This window comes from Nyctibius grandis, chromosome 1, assembly GCF_013368605.1.
Source record: "Nyctibius grandis isolate bNycGra1 chromosome 1, bNycGra1.pri, whole genome shotgun sequence".
NCBI lineage: Eukaryota > Metazoa > Chordata > Aves > Nyctibiiformes > Nyctibiidae > Nyctibius > Nyctibius grandis.
In genome coordinates, this window is record NC_090658.1 from 34,249,291 (window position 1) to 34,266,388 (window position 17,098).

The 17,098-nt window shown below is 37.5% G+C and overlaps 1 protein-coding gene across 1 annotated transcript in view; it reads right to left on the minus strand.

The window, feature by feature from the left end:
* DNAH8 (dynein axonemal heavy chain 8) overlaps positions 1-17,098 on the minus strand; it is a 152,170-nt gene that overhangs the window by 57,473 nt on the left and 77,599 nt on the right. The window contains exons 35-43 of the mRNA XM_068399510.1: positions 16,169-16,287; positions 13,460-13,582; positions 11,546-11,703; positions 10,836-10,983; positions 7,613-7,776; positions 3,669-3,861; positions 3,127-3,249; positions 1,416-1,546; positions 352-457 (exon numbers count right to left, since the gene is read on the minus strand). Of these exons, the coding sequence (XP_068255611.1) occupies positions 352-457; positions 1,416-1,546; positions 3,127-3,249; positions 3,669-3,861; positions 7,613-7,776; positions 10,836-10,983; positions 11,546-11,703; positions 13,460-13,582; positions 16,169-16,287 (1,265 nt within the window). The remainder of the gene's footprint in view (positions 1-351; positions 458-1,415; positions 1,547-3,126; positions 3,250-3,668; positions 3,862-7,612; positions 7,777-10,835; positions 10,984-11,545; positions 11,704-13,459; positions 13,583-16,168; positions 16,288-17,098) is intronic.

The window sequence follows — 17,098 nt, forward strand, 5'->3', positions numbered from 1 at the left end:
GCATATATACAGTTCAGACAGATTAAAAACCAAATTTGTCCCTGATTTAAACTTCATGTGACTCCATTAAAGACTAGGAAGTCTAACTCAGGAGAAGCACAGATCTTGACTGGCCAGTGAATCCTCATTTAATAAAAGCTACTGAAATACCTATCACAGCTCCTTATCTTTTCCTGGCTTACACTGAAACAGAGATAAAGGAACTCCATACCAAGAGCACTCCTTATTTTAAAAGTTGAGATATTTTAGAGTTAATCATTATTGATTTTATTATTACCAAAATAAATAGAAATAAACTAGTGGGGACAAATTCTGCAGTTTCCTGCTTCTAAAGTATGTTGAGACTCTTACCTCGCCTGAAGACAGCAGATTATTAATATATTCCAAAAATGACTCCTCTTTTATTTCATTATCAGTGAAAATAAAAGTGACGCCTTGTCCTTCTGCTCCAGCTGTTCTATATAACAATTTTAAATCATCTGACAGATTGCTTACATTATAGGATATAGGAGGAATAAGAAACATTTCCTGTTAATTCAAAGCAACTCAGATACTGCTATTTTCAGATTATAGTGTTTTATAAATGATAGGGAAAACATCCTTTGTAAACACACAGATTTTGGCTCAGGAATAGTGTGCTAGTTTTGTCTAGGACAGAGTTAATTTTCTTCCTAGTAGCTGGTATGGGGCTATTTTGGATTTGTGCTGAAAACAGTGTTGATAGCATAGGGATGTTTTAGTTACTGCTGAGCAGTGCTTACACAGAGCCAAGGCCTTTTCTGCTTCTCACACCACCCCAGCAGCGAGTAGGCTGGGGGTGCACAAGAAGTTGGGAGGGGACACAGCCAGGACAGCTGACCCCAACTGACCAAAGGGATATTCCATACCATATGACATCATGCTCAGCATATAAAGCTGGGGGAAGAAGAAGGAAAGGGAGGACATTTAGAGTGATGGCGTTTGTCCTCCCAAGTAACGGTTAGGTGTGAGGGAGCCCTGCTTTCCTGGAGAAGGCTGAACACCTGCCTGCCAATGGGAAGTAGTGAATGAATTCCTTGTTTTGCTTTGCTTGTGTGTGCAGCTTTTACTTTATTTAAACAGTCTTTATCTCAACACATGAGTTTTTTCACTTTTACTCTGCCAATTCTCTCCCCCTTCCCACCAGGGGGCAGTGAATGAGTGGCTGTGTGGTTGCTGGATGGGCTTAAACCATGACAAATAGCTAACACATGGTCCAGCTTTTTCAGCTCAAATTTAATCCAATGTTGTATACAAACCAGATACAAATTTATTGTTTTCCTTATTTTGAAATGGTGACAAAATGAAAAAATAAAAAAGGTTGTTAAAAAGGTTATGACTGTGTGAAGAGAAAGCAATAGCATGAACTGGATTTATACATTCCTTGCATTTCTTACCTGGTTAAAGTGATCTGAAATATTTTATAGCCAGCAATAAATGAGGCCAACCTTGAAAGACTTTGTTTTCCAGAACCACCAACTCCAACAAGTAAAGCATTTCCATATGCTGTCCAAATTATCCAGGAAATCTATATAGGAAAAAATAGAAGAAAACCTTATTAATAAATTTAAATTAAAACATTAATTAGCAAAATTGAAAATCTGTTATACTGTACACTTTATTTACTAGAGTACAATGTAAAGATTATTAAAAGGATACTTGCAGAAAATTTTTCCTCTCAAAAGAATACTCCTACATTCTTTAGGAATTTGGGTAGCTAATGAAAAAGCTGCATGTAAGAATATAGGATAGTTATAATTAGTTACACATAAGATTTAAATACGTAAAGACACACATTTAGAGCTTCATTCTATGTTGAAAGTATCATTCTGAATGTGTTTAAAAATATCAACAAAAAACCTTTAGCTAGAAGAATAAACATAGTACATTCCTAATTTTAAGCGTCTGAAAGACTTGGACACATTTAAACCATCATTTAGTGTTATCTTCTATTTTATCTACCTTCAACATCTTCTTTGAGATAGTTTTCTTAACAAGTATCCCAGATACAAAAGCTGGATTACAAATTTACTGTTTTTGCTTTTACTTTTTTACATATCTCCTGTATATACATCATATCTTTCTTGGTTTTACTACATGTTAGTGTGTTATTAGTTTTAGATGCTACAGTTTGCTTTACTCGTGTCAGTTTTGTAGAAAATGCAAAAGATTGGCATCTACGTCAAGCTTTTGAATTCCATTCATTTTTTCCTTCAAGGAAATTTTGGTTTTATGCACAGTTCCCAGTGAGCCTATCGAGATAATTTCACATTTAGACTTCTATTTTAATATAGTTATGAGGGTGACTAAATTTATTGTCACCATAGTTACAGCACAGCTCCTTTCTACTACTTAACTGCACATCCCAGATATTCCGGTTAAAATTTGCCAATGGAAATAGAGTATCAGAGACTTCCAAGGTCTTCTGAAATTCATCTAGCATCACATGAACTGTATTTAAAAAGAAAATTATTAAACAGATCATCAAGTTAAAGTAATTCCTCAGATAACTAACACAGCTTCCTAAACCTGAGGCACAGTGCTTCAAACAAATCTCACGCTTAGCCTTTTTTTCCCCCCATGAATCAGATTCTGACTTCAGACGAATTATTTCCTTCTATCTTCCTTTCTGAATAGGGGTTCAACTGATTGTACACTGAGACTTTCCTCTACCCTACACACTGATTCTACTGCAGCCCTAATTTATATTTCTTTTCATGTCTCTCATCCAATCAGATTCTGCCTCATGTTGCTTTGGTCACTTGTCAGGAACAGATACCTTTGAAGTGTTCTTTGAATTATTAATGATTAAAAATCATTCTATATGCAAAATATAAATGTGCCTTTTTATGACATCACCTTTCCTATCAAGGAAAATCTTCTGAATACACAGAAGCTTAAACAAATATAAAAAATAAGGTATTTATTACAAAATATGAAAACAGGTAAAACGACTGTAGCTATTTCCCAGTTCTTGAAAATGACTACGCAAAGATGGCAAGCAAGTTCGGGGATAAAAGTAGCTTTTCAGAATGCCCTTTAAGCACAGCTTGCCCAAATCAGGAACACTGTTGCGACAGTTCAATAAAAAAGCAACAAACCCCAAACCTTAATAAGATGTGTCATTGCATCCTTAGAAAACACCAAATCAAGAAATGATCCTCTAATACATTCATTGTATTGTCTCTGATACATTTGCAATTTTTCACAAAGAAATTCAAAGCTTGGAATCTGAAAAAAATTTTAAAAAAATTCAGTAACAATACTAGTGTAGCCCTTCAGAATTTAAAACTGCACTGACATTTTTTCACAAACTTGAGTTTATGTATTTGCCACGTGTAATGAGATTATCTTGTTAATTCACTGTAGTGATTGTAGTTGTGTTTAAAGAAGAAATTTTATGCTAATGGTGGGAAAAAAAGGAGCAAGTAGAATAGGAATGAATGAACTACATTTACGTGGCATTATTAACTTTAACATCACTAAAATGATTTATTGCATACTAACCAGAAAAATCTAGATACATGTTCACAAAAAATGTGGTAGGTATTCAACAAAACTTTCTGTATGATATGAGTTCAGCAATATCACATACTTAATAATGAAAGGAAAACTTCAGTGCCTAGTATTTTAGGCGTAAAATGAAATACCTCCTCATAAACTTTTGGTGGTTCAAACACAAAACCTTCTGGTTCATCACCAGTTGGTTCAGGCATCTCCCGTAAAAAATCTACAAAATACGGTTCAGCTTGGAGAACTTCTGTTAAGCCTTTATCCACATATTCCTCCATTGCTTTAGTAATAGTTTTATCAAACCAGGCTGTATCTTCAGGAGTAATAAATCTAAAAATCACAGATTAGTACAATTTAAAAAAAAATATTTCTAGTTATATAGGGAGAAAAAGAGATAATTAAATACTAAAAAAAACTTGTAACAATTCAAAGAAAAATACATATTAGGCAATACATATTAAACAATAATGACAGAAATGGATTAGGCAATATTCACAGAAATTAAATACTTCCATACTCTAAAGCATAATATTCAATCACATAAAACATAAAATACAGAAACAACTTGACTTTCCAGCTTTCACCTAGAACTAGGAAATGACAGATCATTTCATTTCTCAGACGAAAAAGGTTGAATGATTTCCCAAATAACCATGGCTAAGTGACCCTTGTCATCTTTCAATCTGCAGCAGGATAGCATAGTTTATGTTCTTCATAGTACTGCCTATGAAACTGCAATAAGATAAGGAGTAGTGAAAGAAAGATAGTATATATCACTACAACCTGACTTCATTCTCAATCCCTCTTACACCAAAATCCATAATTAACGTAGGGTGATATATATTGCAGGGGGTGGGGAGGGGAGGACTAATGCAGATTGAAATAAAGCGAAGTCTGCAAACACAATACTAGTGACTACATTTCATTGTTTAAACAACTGTATCTGCTTCCATTGTTAGGTTTAAGATGGTTTTAATACCGTTCAAGATCTTTGACTACTGTGATTATCTGTGGTTGTGATTATCTGAGAAGCAATCAAGAATGATGCTCAGTAGTAACTGGTAAACATAAAAGGCAAGAACCACCTCAATCCCAGAAAAAGGGAATGTCAACTGTGAATGCCAAACTACAGAAAAAAAAAATTTCATCTTTACTTCTTTTCCTTTTCAGTGATACCTCTGAGAGGAAAATAGGACAAACATGAAAAAGCTGTACACAGTGCTCTGAGTTTTCAAATAAGACAAAGAATACTAAAGAACTGTGGTACAGAGACAGCCTAGACATACATTATATACTTCATTACTGTTAGAGGATCTTAGTGATGACATTGTAATACTAACCACTATGGAATCTAAAAGCAGAGTGGAATAAGAGACTCCACGACTACACTATCTCTCTCTCTCTCTCTCTAACATATCTGTACAAATACGTATCTTCCATGTATTTTTAAATTCCCCACAACAGATGAAAAAAAAAAAAAAGAACCTTTCTGTAAATGTCAGTGATATTACTCCTAACTTTAAAGCAGAAAATAATACACTCAATGTTTTATGACACTTTTGCATCAGTGGGTGTGATCCTAACTTCAAGTTCAAATTAAACATTTCCCCCTTTTTATATCAACAGCACTCTATTGCACATGTACATACATATACATCAGTTTCAGGTAAATTGTAATTTTGCATAACGTATGGTAGTTCAGGCACTTAGAAATATCAGCACTGTTTGTTAGACTTTGTAGTGGATTTACACTGAGTAGGCTTTCTCAGATTATAGAGAAATAACTACTAAAGTCAGCACAAAACTCTGGCCTTCATTTTTATATTCTTGACAACTCATAGATAAGATTTCCTTTTAGATTTCCTGCATGCATTTTCTGAACTCAGTGTATGTATCTAAGGAGAGAGGAGAAAGTGAGCAAGATTTTCAAATTAGAGTTCCTCTGGGATATTGGAACTGGTCATAATAGCAATCTTACTTCCCTGGCTCTTAACTCAAGTTTGTTAATGCACCTTCCCGGGGAAAATGAGAAGGCATCTGCCAGCTGATTCAGAGCTCTCAGGGAAGAAAATGAGGGATTCTAGAAGATACGGGTAGGGATGGTAAACAAAACTGGTTGACAATGGTCTACGTTTCGTTTGGAACTGTTTCTAACATTTACCTGAAATGGAGGGCAGTTGTTTTATCCACCAGTTTTGTCAATGTGTAATTCATCTCTAAGTTTTATATATCTCGTCTTGTTTCTGTTTTAACTGAGTACATGCTAAAGTCCACATACCAATGTATACTTAGGAGGATTTCACTTTGTCCTTCTTATCTTTTGAAAACAGAGATGGAACTCTTTATAATTCTTTTATACCTTTGCTCTTTACATTGACAAGTTACAAGAGCAGCCCTGAGGAGAAGGACTTGGGGGTGATGGTTGATGACAAGCTCAACATGACCCGGCAATGTGCGCTTGCAGCCCAGAAGGCCAACCGTATCCTGGGCTGCATCAAAAGCAGCGTGACCAGGAGGTCCAGGGAGGTGATTCTGCCCCTCTGTTCTGCTCTTGTGAGACCCCACTTGGAGCATTGTGTCCAGCTCTGGGGTCCCTAACATAAGAAGGACATGGAGCTGTTGGAGCGAGTCCAGAGGAGGGCCGCAAAGATCATCAGAGGGCTGGAGCACCTCTCCTATGAAGACAGACTGAGAGAGTTGGGGCTGTTCAGCCTGGAGAAGAGAAGGCTCTGGGGACACCTCATAGCAGCCTTCCAGTACCTGAAGGGGGCCTACAGGAAAGCTGGAGAGGGACTTTTTACAAGGGCATGTAGTGACAGGATGAGGGGGAACGGTTTTAAACTGAAAGAAGGTAGATTTCGATTAGATGTTACGAAGAAATTCTTTACTGTGAAGGTGGTGAGACACCAGAACCAGTTGTCCAGAGAAGTTGTGGCTGCCCCCTCCCTGGCAGTGTTTAAGGCCAGGCTGGATGGGGCTTTGAGCAACCTGGTCTAGTGGAAGGTGTCTCTGCCCATGGCAGGGGGGTTAGAACTAGAGGATCTTTAAGGTCCCTTCCAACCTAAACCATTCAATGATTCTATACTGGAATAATAGCGATTAAGCCTGACTGTGCTTGAATACAATGCAATCATTATGTATGCAACTTGCCTGCTACCACGCCAAATCGTCTGCACCAAACTGCATTTATGTAGCCGGCATCTTAAAATAGATAAGTTCCTATGCTGAATATTGAAAAAATTCTGGTCATGGCAGGTAACTCCTAAGCACTTGCCATTGCAAGACCTTTATGTTTAATTAAAAGCAAAAGCAATACAACATGCCCTCTGTTTTAATTTCTTTCACTTTGTGATAGATTTATAAAGTAAAGGCAGTGTAATAAAATACACTTACCTATTTTTAAGAGTCAACATTTAATGCTTTAATTGTAAAGCATTAATTTTATAAAAATTATGAAGGTCCTTCGTCAGGATAACAGAATAAGAAATAATTATATTCGTGAAAATCCACAGTAGTAGTAGCATATGTCAAGTTTTTACTGGTAGCTACAGTACTCCATCTAGAATTTCACAAGAAATTTAAACACTGTAAACACAAAAATATTACTGGATCTTTAATGCATACAACTCATAACTGTATCTGTTTTATGAATAATTTAAAGGAGATTTAGAGGAGATGGGCCATTTTTTAATCATAGGCATGTGATGCTTTTTTCTGTGAGGAGATCAAAGCAATTTTAAATTATTCTCTGTATATAAATTTAGGATACACTACAATCCAATCCTCTTTTTTACAGAGGAACTGGCTGAGTGTAGCCAAAGATAAGTGCAAAAAATGTAGGTTATAACATAGAATATGTGTATATTTTTGGAGTTCTCCATCCAATTACTGTTCTAATCTATTAGTACGTAGCATGACATTTGTTGGGATAATACTCCAATGCAGACTGCCTGTAAAATAAGACAAATTTTTTCATATTGGCCTAATAAGGTTTATCATATTAAGAAGTTTTACAGATGTATGAGCGTAAATGAAGTAAATGGCTAAACCTGCTAAGTATAAAATGCTATAGTTATTATACCTGTCAGCAATTACTCTCGTACATTCGTGTTTAAAAAGTGTTAGAAGGACAGTGTTGTTGTTGCATTCTTCCGCCTTTATAGTTAACATGCCTTGCCAAATTCTAGAAAGGTCTCGAAGGTTGAAGATATAGTGGAATTTAGACGGTGTAGGCAGCATTTTTGTCTAAAGAAAAATATTGTTGATATTCAAAATTAATAACATTTAGATGGTATCAAAAATAATATAAATTATGAATTTATAATTTATAACACATATGAAATATAAAAATAACAAAACTACTAACTTTCATGCAATACTGTGGGTAAACAATTTCTAAGAAGTCATCAAAAAATCTCAGTTGTTTGGAAGCAGGACCTAGCACTAAATGTAAAACCCCGATTCTTATAAACATGTAATTATTTAATATGTTGCTTTGTGCTTTATAAATCAAAAATAATTTATAAGGAATTTCATTCCCTGTTCCTTAGCTGTATTGATTAAAGCTTTGGGTAACGTGAATAAAACTATAGGAATGAATGGACTGATATTTCCATTCATCTGTCTTGTATAGTGATCTGATATTTTTCCAGATTGTATCTCTAAAACTTTTTTAGCCCATCTTTCTCCTGTTTTTTTTATTGTTATAGATATGTTCTTAAGGAACATGTGCCTAAATTACACTAATAGGCACTCTGTTCAGACTGATCTTGATAAAACTTTCCCTGTAATTTATACCTTTGTCCACTGCCACAATATTCTGCCTGCTGGGACCAATTTTTTCACCATATCACATACTTCAGGGCTGAATTTTCTACATGAATGAAAGTACCCACAGCCAATAATACCTTAAAAGATAAAATGCAATATACAATTAATCTCAAGTGGTAGGATATCACAGAATCACAGAATCACAGAATCAATCAGGTTGGAAGAGACCTCAGGGATCATCGAGTCCAACCATTGCCCTGACACCACCCTGTCAACTAGACCACGGCACTAAGTGCCATGTCCAGTCTTTTCTTAAACACATCCAGAAATGGTGACTCCACCATCTCCCTGGGCAGCCCGTTCCAATGTCTAATGACCCTTTCTGAAAAGAAATGCTTCCTGATGTCCAACCTGAACCTCCCCTGGCGAAGCTTGAGGCTGTGTCCTCTTGTCCTATCACTAGTTGCCCGGGAGAAGAGGCCAACTCCCACTTCACTACAACCTCCCTTCAGGTAGTTGTAGACTGCAATAAGGTCACCTCTGAGCCTCCTCTTCTCCAGGCTAAACAACCCCAGCTCCCTCAGCCATTCCTCATAGGTCAGACCCTCCAGACCCTTCACCAGCTTGGTCGCCCTCCTCTGGACTCGCTCCAACACCTCAACATCTTTCTTGAAGTGCGGGGCCCAGAACTGGACACAGTACTCAAGGTCCAGCCTCACCAGTGCCGAGCACAGAGGGACGATCACTTCCCTAGACTGGCTGGCTACACTATTCCTAATAGAGGCCAGGATGCCATTGGCCTTCTTGGCCACCTGGGCACACTGCTGGCTCATGTTTAGCCAGCTGTCGATCAGCATCCCCAGGTCTTTTTCCACCGGGCCACTTTCTAACCACTCTTCCCCCAGCCTGCAGAGCTGCATGGGGTTGTTGTGGTCGAAGTGTAAGACCCGGCACTTGTTCTTGTTGAACCTCATGCCGTTGGTCTCGGCCCATCTATCTAACCTGTCCAGATCCCTCTGTAGGGCCTTCCTTCCCTCCAGTAGATTAGATTGACACTCCCACCCAGCTTGGTGTCATCTGCAAATTTGCTGAGGGTGCACTCAATCCCTATGTCTAGATCATCTATAAAGATATTGAACAGCACCGGCCCCAGAACTGAGCCCTGGGGAACACCGCTAGTGACCAGCCGCCAGCTGGACTTTGCCCCATTCACCACCACTCTCTGGGCTCGGCCATCCAGCCAGTTTTTAACCCATTTAAGAGTCCACCCATCCAAGCCCCGGGCAGCCAGTTTGCCTAGGAGGATGCTGTGGGAGACAGTGTCGAATGCCTTACTGAAGTCTAGATAGACTACATCCACAGCCCTGCCCTCATCTACTAAGAGGGTCATTTTGTCATAGAAGGAGACCAGGTTGGTCAAGCAGGACCTGCCTTTCATGAATCCATGTTGGCTGGCCCCGATGCCCCGACTGTCCTGCATGTGCCGTGTAATGGCACTCAGGATGATCTGTTCCATCACCTTGTCTGGCACCGAGGTCAGGCTGACAGGCCTATAGTTCCCTGGATCGTCCTTCCGACCCTTCTTATAGATGGGCGTTACGTTTGCTAATTTCCAGTCAGCTGGAACTTCTCCAGTTAACCAGGACTGCCAGTAGATAATAGAGAGTGGTTTGGCAAGTTCATTTGCCAGTTCCTTCATTACTCTGGGGTGAATCCCATCCGGGCCCATAGCCTTGTGGGTGTCCAGCTGGCACAGCAGGTCACTAACCGTCTCCTCCTGGATCATGGGAGGTTCACACAGCCCCCCATCCCTAACTTCAGGCTCTGTGGGCCGAGTCTCCTGAGGACAACTGGTCTTGACATTAAAGACCGAGGCAAAGAAGGCATTGAGCACCTCTGCCTTTTCCTCATCCCCTGACACTACACTACCCTCCTCATTCAGCAAGTGGTGGAGGCTCTCCTTGACCCTCCTTTTGCTGTTGATGTATTTGTAAAAGCTTTTTTTGTTGTCTGACTGTAGCAGCCAAATCGAGCTCTAATTGAGCGTTGGCCCTTCTAATCTTCTCCCTACACGACCTGGCCACGTCCCTATAGACCTCCCAAGTTACCCGACCCTTCTTCCAGAGCAAGTAGGCTCTCTTTTTTTCCTTAGGTTCTAGTCTAAGTTCCCTGTTTAACCAGGCCGGTCTTTTTCCCCGACGGCTTGCCTTCCTACAGACTGGGACAGCCTGCTCCTGAATATTTAGCAATTCCCTTTTGAAGCATGTCCAGCCTTCCTGGACTCCTTTGCCCTTCAGGACCGATTCCCAAGGGACTCGGTCCACCAGCCTCTTAAACAGGCTAAAGTCAGCCCGCCGGAAATCTAAGGCAGAAGTTCTACTCTTGCCCCTCCTTACTTCCCCCACTATCGAAAACTCTAACATTTCATGGTCACTATTCCCAAGACGGCCACTGACCCTCACATCTCCCACTAGTCCTTCTCTGTTCACAAACAACAGGTCAAGCAGGGCCCCTCCTCTAGTGGGCTCATTTACCACTTGCATGAGGAAGTTATCCTCCACACTTTGGAGGAATCTCCTAGATTGCTTCCTCTCTGCCATGTTGTATTTCCAGCAGACATCCGGCAAGTTGAAGTCGCCCACGAGTACAAGGGCCGGCGACCGGGCGGCTTCTGACAGCCGCCTATAATAAGGTAGGTTGTGAGCAAGACATGTAAGACATGTAAGTACTTACTTAAAACATTAATTTGCTTTTAAATTATAGATGAAATAGTTTTTACTCTCTTGTCCATGGCTTTTCTGAACTGGTGTAGAAACAACTGGCAGTAACTGCTGGCTTTCCACAATATACTGTATTGACAAAGTTATCAGAATTGAGAACTTCAGCAACAGAGGGCATTTCATACAGTGAGGGGGAATGGTAACCTGCATAGTAATAGCAGTGCTCATATTCTTCCAGGAAATGCCATTACTTTCTTATTAATTACTTTGCTTGTCCAAAATTAGAAAGACAAACTTTTAAAGGGGTTACTTTCTCTTCCATGGCACTATTTTTGCTGTAATACAGCTTCAGTTGTTTCACTGGAAGTACTCTGAATTTGCATGACAAAAGTGAGAGAGAGAACATACTTTTATATGTTTTAAGTCAATTATGGAAAAATTTTATACTAAAACAAGAGAAAGAAGTACCAAAAATTTTGTCTATGGATGCATTGGATGGCAATGTACAAATGAACACACAAAACTGTCTTTTTAAACGTTGGGGAATATCATTACGGCCTCCTCCAGGATGTATCATTGCTGCTATTAGTTGTACATCTACAATTGTAGTGAAGTCTCCAGGTTTATCCAGGCCATACATTCCTTTCATTTCCATCATCTGACGAACGATTTCATTTGTTACCTGTAAGTTTATGTAACTTGTACAAATTAGAAATTCAAACAAGAAAAAAAGAAAATATACCCTGATAATTTAATTTCTTCTTGTAACACTACCACTAATCCCTAGAGAGAAGTGTTCACCTTAATCTAAACTCAGATTAAACTATCTTCTTTAGTCATATGGGATATCTTGGTTTACGTGATTTTAAACAGCAGGAAAATTCTTTCAGAGCTGTACTACCATACAGTATCAATAAAATGTGTTTGTATTCCTTTTAACTAAATAAAGCAATGAACTGGAAAAAAAATTGTTTTGTTCCATATTTTGCTGCTGTACGTTCAGCTCCAGATCTTCAAACTATGCTTTTCCATTCTCCCTTGGGGCTTCTTTGAAGCAAAACAGCTAATTATTTTTTGAAACAGGAAGATGTTTATTCTGAAAAGGTTATTCGCTCCACGTTCCACTCTACAGCATCTGTATGGACCAGGAGGCACCAGAGTTTGCCCCCATAGCAACTGCTCCAGTGATATTCAGCAAGTCTTATGTGCTTACACACCCCAACAAAGCCACATGATATGCAGTAGGGCACCAATTGCAAACCATCACTGCATTAAAAATATTTCATCAATGTCTTGAGGCCATAATGGAAGACCTAGTGCAGGTCCTTCCATAATGGAGATTCTTCCTGTTGAACACTGCCTGGGCCTGTGAGGGCTTTGCCTCCAACACAGTCAGCTATGTTCTAGACTATGGTCAAGCAGTTCAGTGTTGTGGGTTACTCAATGCCAGTTTCGATTTTTTAAAAAAATTAAAGTTCTCTCCTGTGAGAGCAAATGATGCAAACCAAAGAACTGATATATATTAGCATTTAAGAAGAAGGCCAGGTTCCACTTCAGAGACACTAAAAACACATGCTTGACTGCCATTTTGACAAAAACACCTTTCTGAAGTGAAGAGGAACTATTCACTCTATATAGACTCACTTATATTCGTACTGACACTTAAATATGTGTCCAAGCCCACTCTCACAACCAGACCTACTACCCACACTGTTAACAATCCAGCTCAATGCTCTGAGCAGCCTTAACCCAAACTGTGAGCATCACTGAAGCCAGAGAGCCTGAGCGTACAAAATTGCACAGAGGCTCCAGATTTCTCATTTGTTATTTACTCTGAGCAAATAAAAAGAAAGTAATGCATATTTGGTCTTTATGTTAGAACAGACATTCCAGAAGACCTAGCATCCTGGGCTGAAAATACTTCAGAGCTACTGTGAGACACTTTTGCCTGATTTTGGGTCTATATAGGCATATGAATGTTACACACCCAAATTGTACATGAGCTCATCAAAAGACAAAAATCTTTAATCCAATTCACAAGCCAATGTGTTACCCGTGGATTTGGACACAGCCTTTATTGCTTTCCCAAATGTATCACACTTTCATTTTGCAGAAAGTTTGTTTACTGGTGCTCTCAAATTAATGTCAATCTTGAAACTAATAATATAGCATTTTAGTACAGTGATGCTTTATTTAGTCTTAAAAAAAAACGAGAAAGTGGAGATAATGTAAGATATGTCACCATTATCCTACATCTCCCTTCAGTAAATCTAATCTGCTCTCTTTTTTTTTCTTCATCAGTGCACCATAATTAGAAAGCATTTCCAGTAATTGAGTTAGTTAAAGTACTGAGGAAGCCCATTGATTTCCATGAATATTACATTTTTAAAAAGCGCAACAACTTGCGAATAAGTCATATTTGTTAAAAAACAGTTTACCTGATCTCCCCATTCATTGATAACTGGCATATTGATATCATCAATAAAAACAGTCATTTTTCTGCCTCCAGGAGGTCCATAAGTACTTCCAATGCGTTTGTCCACATAACTCTCTATTGTCCTCTAAAAATTAAAGAAAGTTCTTAGTTTGCATCAAAGCAACAATATTTAAAAAGTATTGTTAGAAAATGTGTTACTTATTGCTTTCTGCTACAGCACTTATCCAGTCATTTTCTCTTTTTGTTAGTAGATTCATCTCTGATTCATCATTAAGGAATCCTCTTCTCTTGTTCATCATACTCATTCCTATGCAATTCCCCAGCCTTAGGATTATGTCCTGCAACCCACCTCTGGCTACCAGAGAAGTTTTTAAAAAGTTTTCAAACTTGGAAATTATTATTCCATTATCAGCATGGAAGCCAATTATTACCATGAAGTCATCAAACTACAATGACATTAATTTTAGTATGATGCATTGTCTCTGTATGAAACATGACATCTTCTTGTGAATTGTATTTCAGTCTTCAAACATGTCAAGATTAATGCAAGAGAAACTGCTACGAGAAAAGAAAATGAACAAATCAGAAGTTGTGAATTCAGTTGCTTTTTTTTTCTCTTGCTTCACAAATCAATGAGACAGTGGGAAGATATAGCACACACAATTTGAGAAATTAAGGGTTAATCAACATTGTATTAATTATGAGCAAGCTAGAACATCAACAAGCAGAAATAGTATTCTCATTATCTACAGTGTAATTTTTATAAATATTGGACTTATTTAGAAATGTACTTAAGAATCTCCCTTCCAAAGGGTAGCTCTGGAGAGGAATGGAATCTGATTTCAGGGAGTTTGTCATGCACTGTCTGAAAATTATGATTGCTTTGGATTTCCCCTAGCTAAGTTCAATTGTTTCATATTTGCAGTACAACTGCAGACCATATAGAGGCAACTGAGATTCCTCTTACAATGGTTTCCCAGATGTCTTGTAAGCTAAGTAATGTAGTATTTTAACATTTTGGTGGCAATAACCTTGAGTTTTCAACTAAATAAGAAGCAGGATCAAACAGACAAATAAGACATTGATATGTAATTGAAATAAATCTTCAAATTTCTACAGCTCCACAGTAGTTTTAAAAGTACTTGGAACATAAACAATGGCAGAAAAAATACCTTACAAGATGGTAGCAAATGTTTTCTTACACAAATAACTTTTAGTTTTACAAGCATAACTGTCATCCTATATAAGCACAGTGGCATGTGCTGTCATAAATCTATAAGTATTAATAGCATTTTAGAAACAGAAAACAGATACAGGTTTTGTACAATGTTTTTGTCCCATTTTTTCAAAACAGAAAATAATTAGCTGAGTGTTGTAAGATAAACACATATAGAACATTGTTAGCATTAACGTGTGATTTTGGACATATGTGATTAAGGTGAAAAAGATGAACTGCTAAGAGAAAGAAAATGATTACATAAGAAATTAAGAACCTTGTAGCACATCTAACACACCCCAAATCACCCAATATTTCAAATATCCTCAGCATGATGATTCAAAATTAAAAAAATATTTTCAGTGTGGCTCTTTCAACTGTTTTTCTTCTACATCTCTCTCTCAGAAATCAGCAGGGTGAGCTATGTATTCAGCTAGCTAGATGAAAAGAAAGCGTATCTTCTGAGGTACTACAGGACTGTAGCAGAGACAAGACACTATAAGATCCTTTCACAGAATCTCTGTACCAGAGACAAGGAAGTCTGCGTTTTGTTAAGACCGTAACATTCTAGGGACCCATAATACACTAAGTAAAGGACACTGATACAGAGATACCGACTGTTCAATTAATCTTGCATGAATGAAAGGATGCCTGCCTTATTCCATCTCACAGTTTGATACAAACCGTGGCCAGAGATCTTACACATAGCAGAAAAGCTCAGAAGGTGTTCTGTGAGTTTGGAATTTCAAAAAAATAGATGTTTAAGCCATTAATTTTCACCATTTTCTTAATAACATTTACAGTAGCTTCTTAAAAAAGACGCTTGATTTTTGGATGGAGTTTGTAAGACCTGCTCCATGAGCAGACTCTTCAATCAAGAAAGCCAATTCAACTTACAGGCTCACATCGTAGCAAATTAATAGTATTGAATCATAGCACAGTGGTATAAATCATCCTTTCGATAATTTGAAAAAGCTATTTATAGTATTTGTTTCTATTTATATGGACCTTTTAGCAGTTATATTGGGAAAGGGAAATCTCTATAAAGTTGTCGTGCTAGAGGACCTTAAAGATTAGACTTCTGATCCTGTGGAAAAATAAGAGGATCTGTAAGTTGAAATCTGCCTTTTATTTAAAAAAAATTATAGTTATAAATTAAAGATTCAGAAAAAAACTCAAGAACTATAATCAAAAATTTCCATTAATCTAAAATTAAAAGGAAAGGTCTCAGCAAAAAATGGATTCTTAGAATTCCATAATGAAAAAGCACACAGCAGTCATGAATATATGTATCTCTATGTGAGGGACTACATTTTATTCTGACCTGCAAAAATTATTTTTTATGGAATTTTCTGAAGTGTTTAAGTGACTTAGAGGAAAAAGATACTTTAGACTTTATTTCTATATCACCTCTTTTATAATCAGAATTAAGTACACTTTAAATACTTAGCAAGGAAATTATATGCAAGAATTGCTTAAAATCTGTATTTTTACCTGAAACATAAATGGTTCTGTGGCAGATGAAAAGTTTAAACATTTTGACAAATGTTTTTCTGGGTCATATTTCTTCATGTATCCCTTAATCATGACTGTCTTCGCAGTCCCCTGTTCTCCTGTGAGCAAAACCGCCTGTAACAGACATTTAAATCACCTAAGTGGTATCAAGACTTCTAATTAAATACTCATAACAGACCTATTTTAGAGAAAAGGATACTTTCTGTGTCTACTTTTGAATGATACTTTATTCTGGTAGGTTTTTCCTGTATCTCCATATGCAGTGACACAGTATGTGTTTTTAATCCTACCCAGATTCTCCAAAACAAATTATTTACAGTCAAAAGAGAAAGGATGAAGAGAGAATGTACTAGAGGTTTTCCTTCCAGTTGCTCAACTTCTTCCACTTTCTAACACATTCAGTACAGCAGCCTCTTGTAGTGGATGACTCTAAGGCGGCTTTCTTTATAATGGAAAGTAGTCTCTGACATCTAATTTGAATATAAAATTTATACTCTCTGCTTCTGCTATAGGTATCCTTTGTGACACATGCATGTAATAGGATAGTTCCTTCCCAGCAGTGCCCTTAAAGCAACAATACAGTATAAATTAGATTTAGCTATATCTCCTCTCAAGTATATTACTAAAAGAGATACGCAAAAGGTCTGTAGAGACATGATGTAATGATAATTACAAATAAGACTAACAGATACTGACCTGTGTACAGCAGTCTTAACTGACCCAGAAATACCTATGGCTTTATGGTAAATGTTAATAAAGGTAGGAAACAATTGGATAAAAGACTTACTTTCCACCTCTGGAAATGCACTCCTTTTTGAAGTTCCTCTTATATTTCCATATATTGTCTAAAAAACCTGATTCAATCTTTTTCTCTAAACTGAATGTGTGAGAAGATACATAAAATCGATT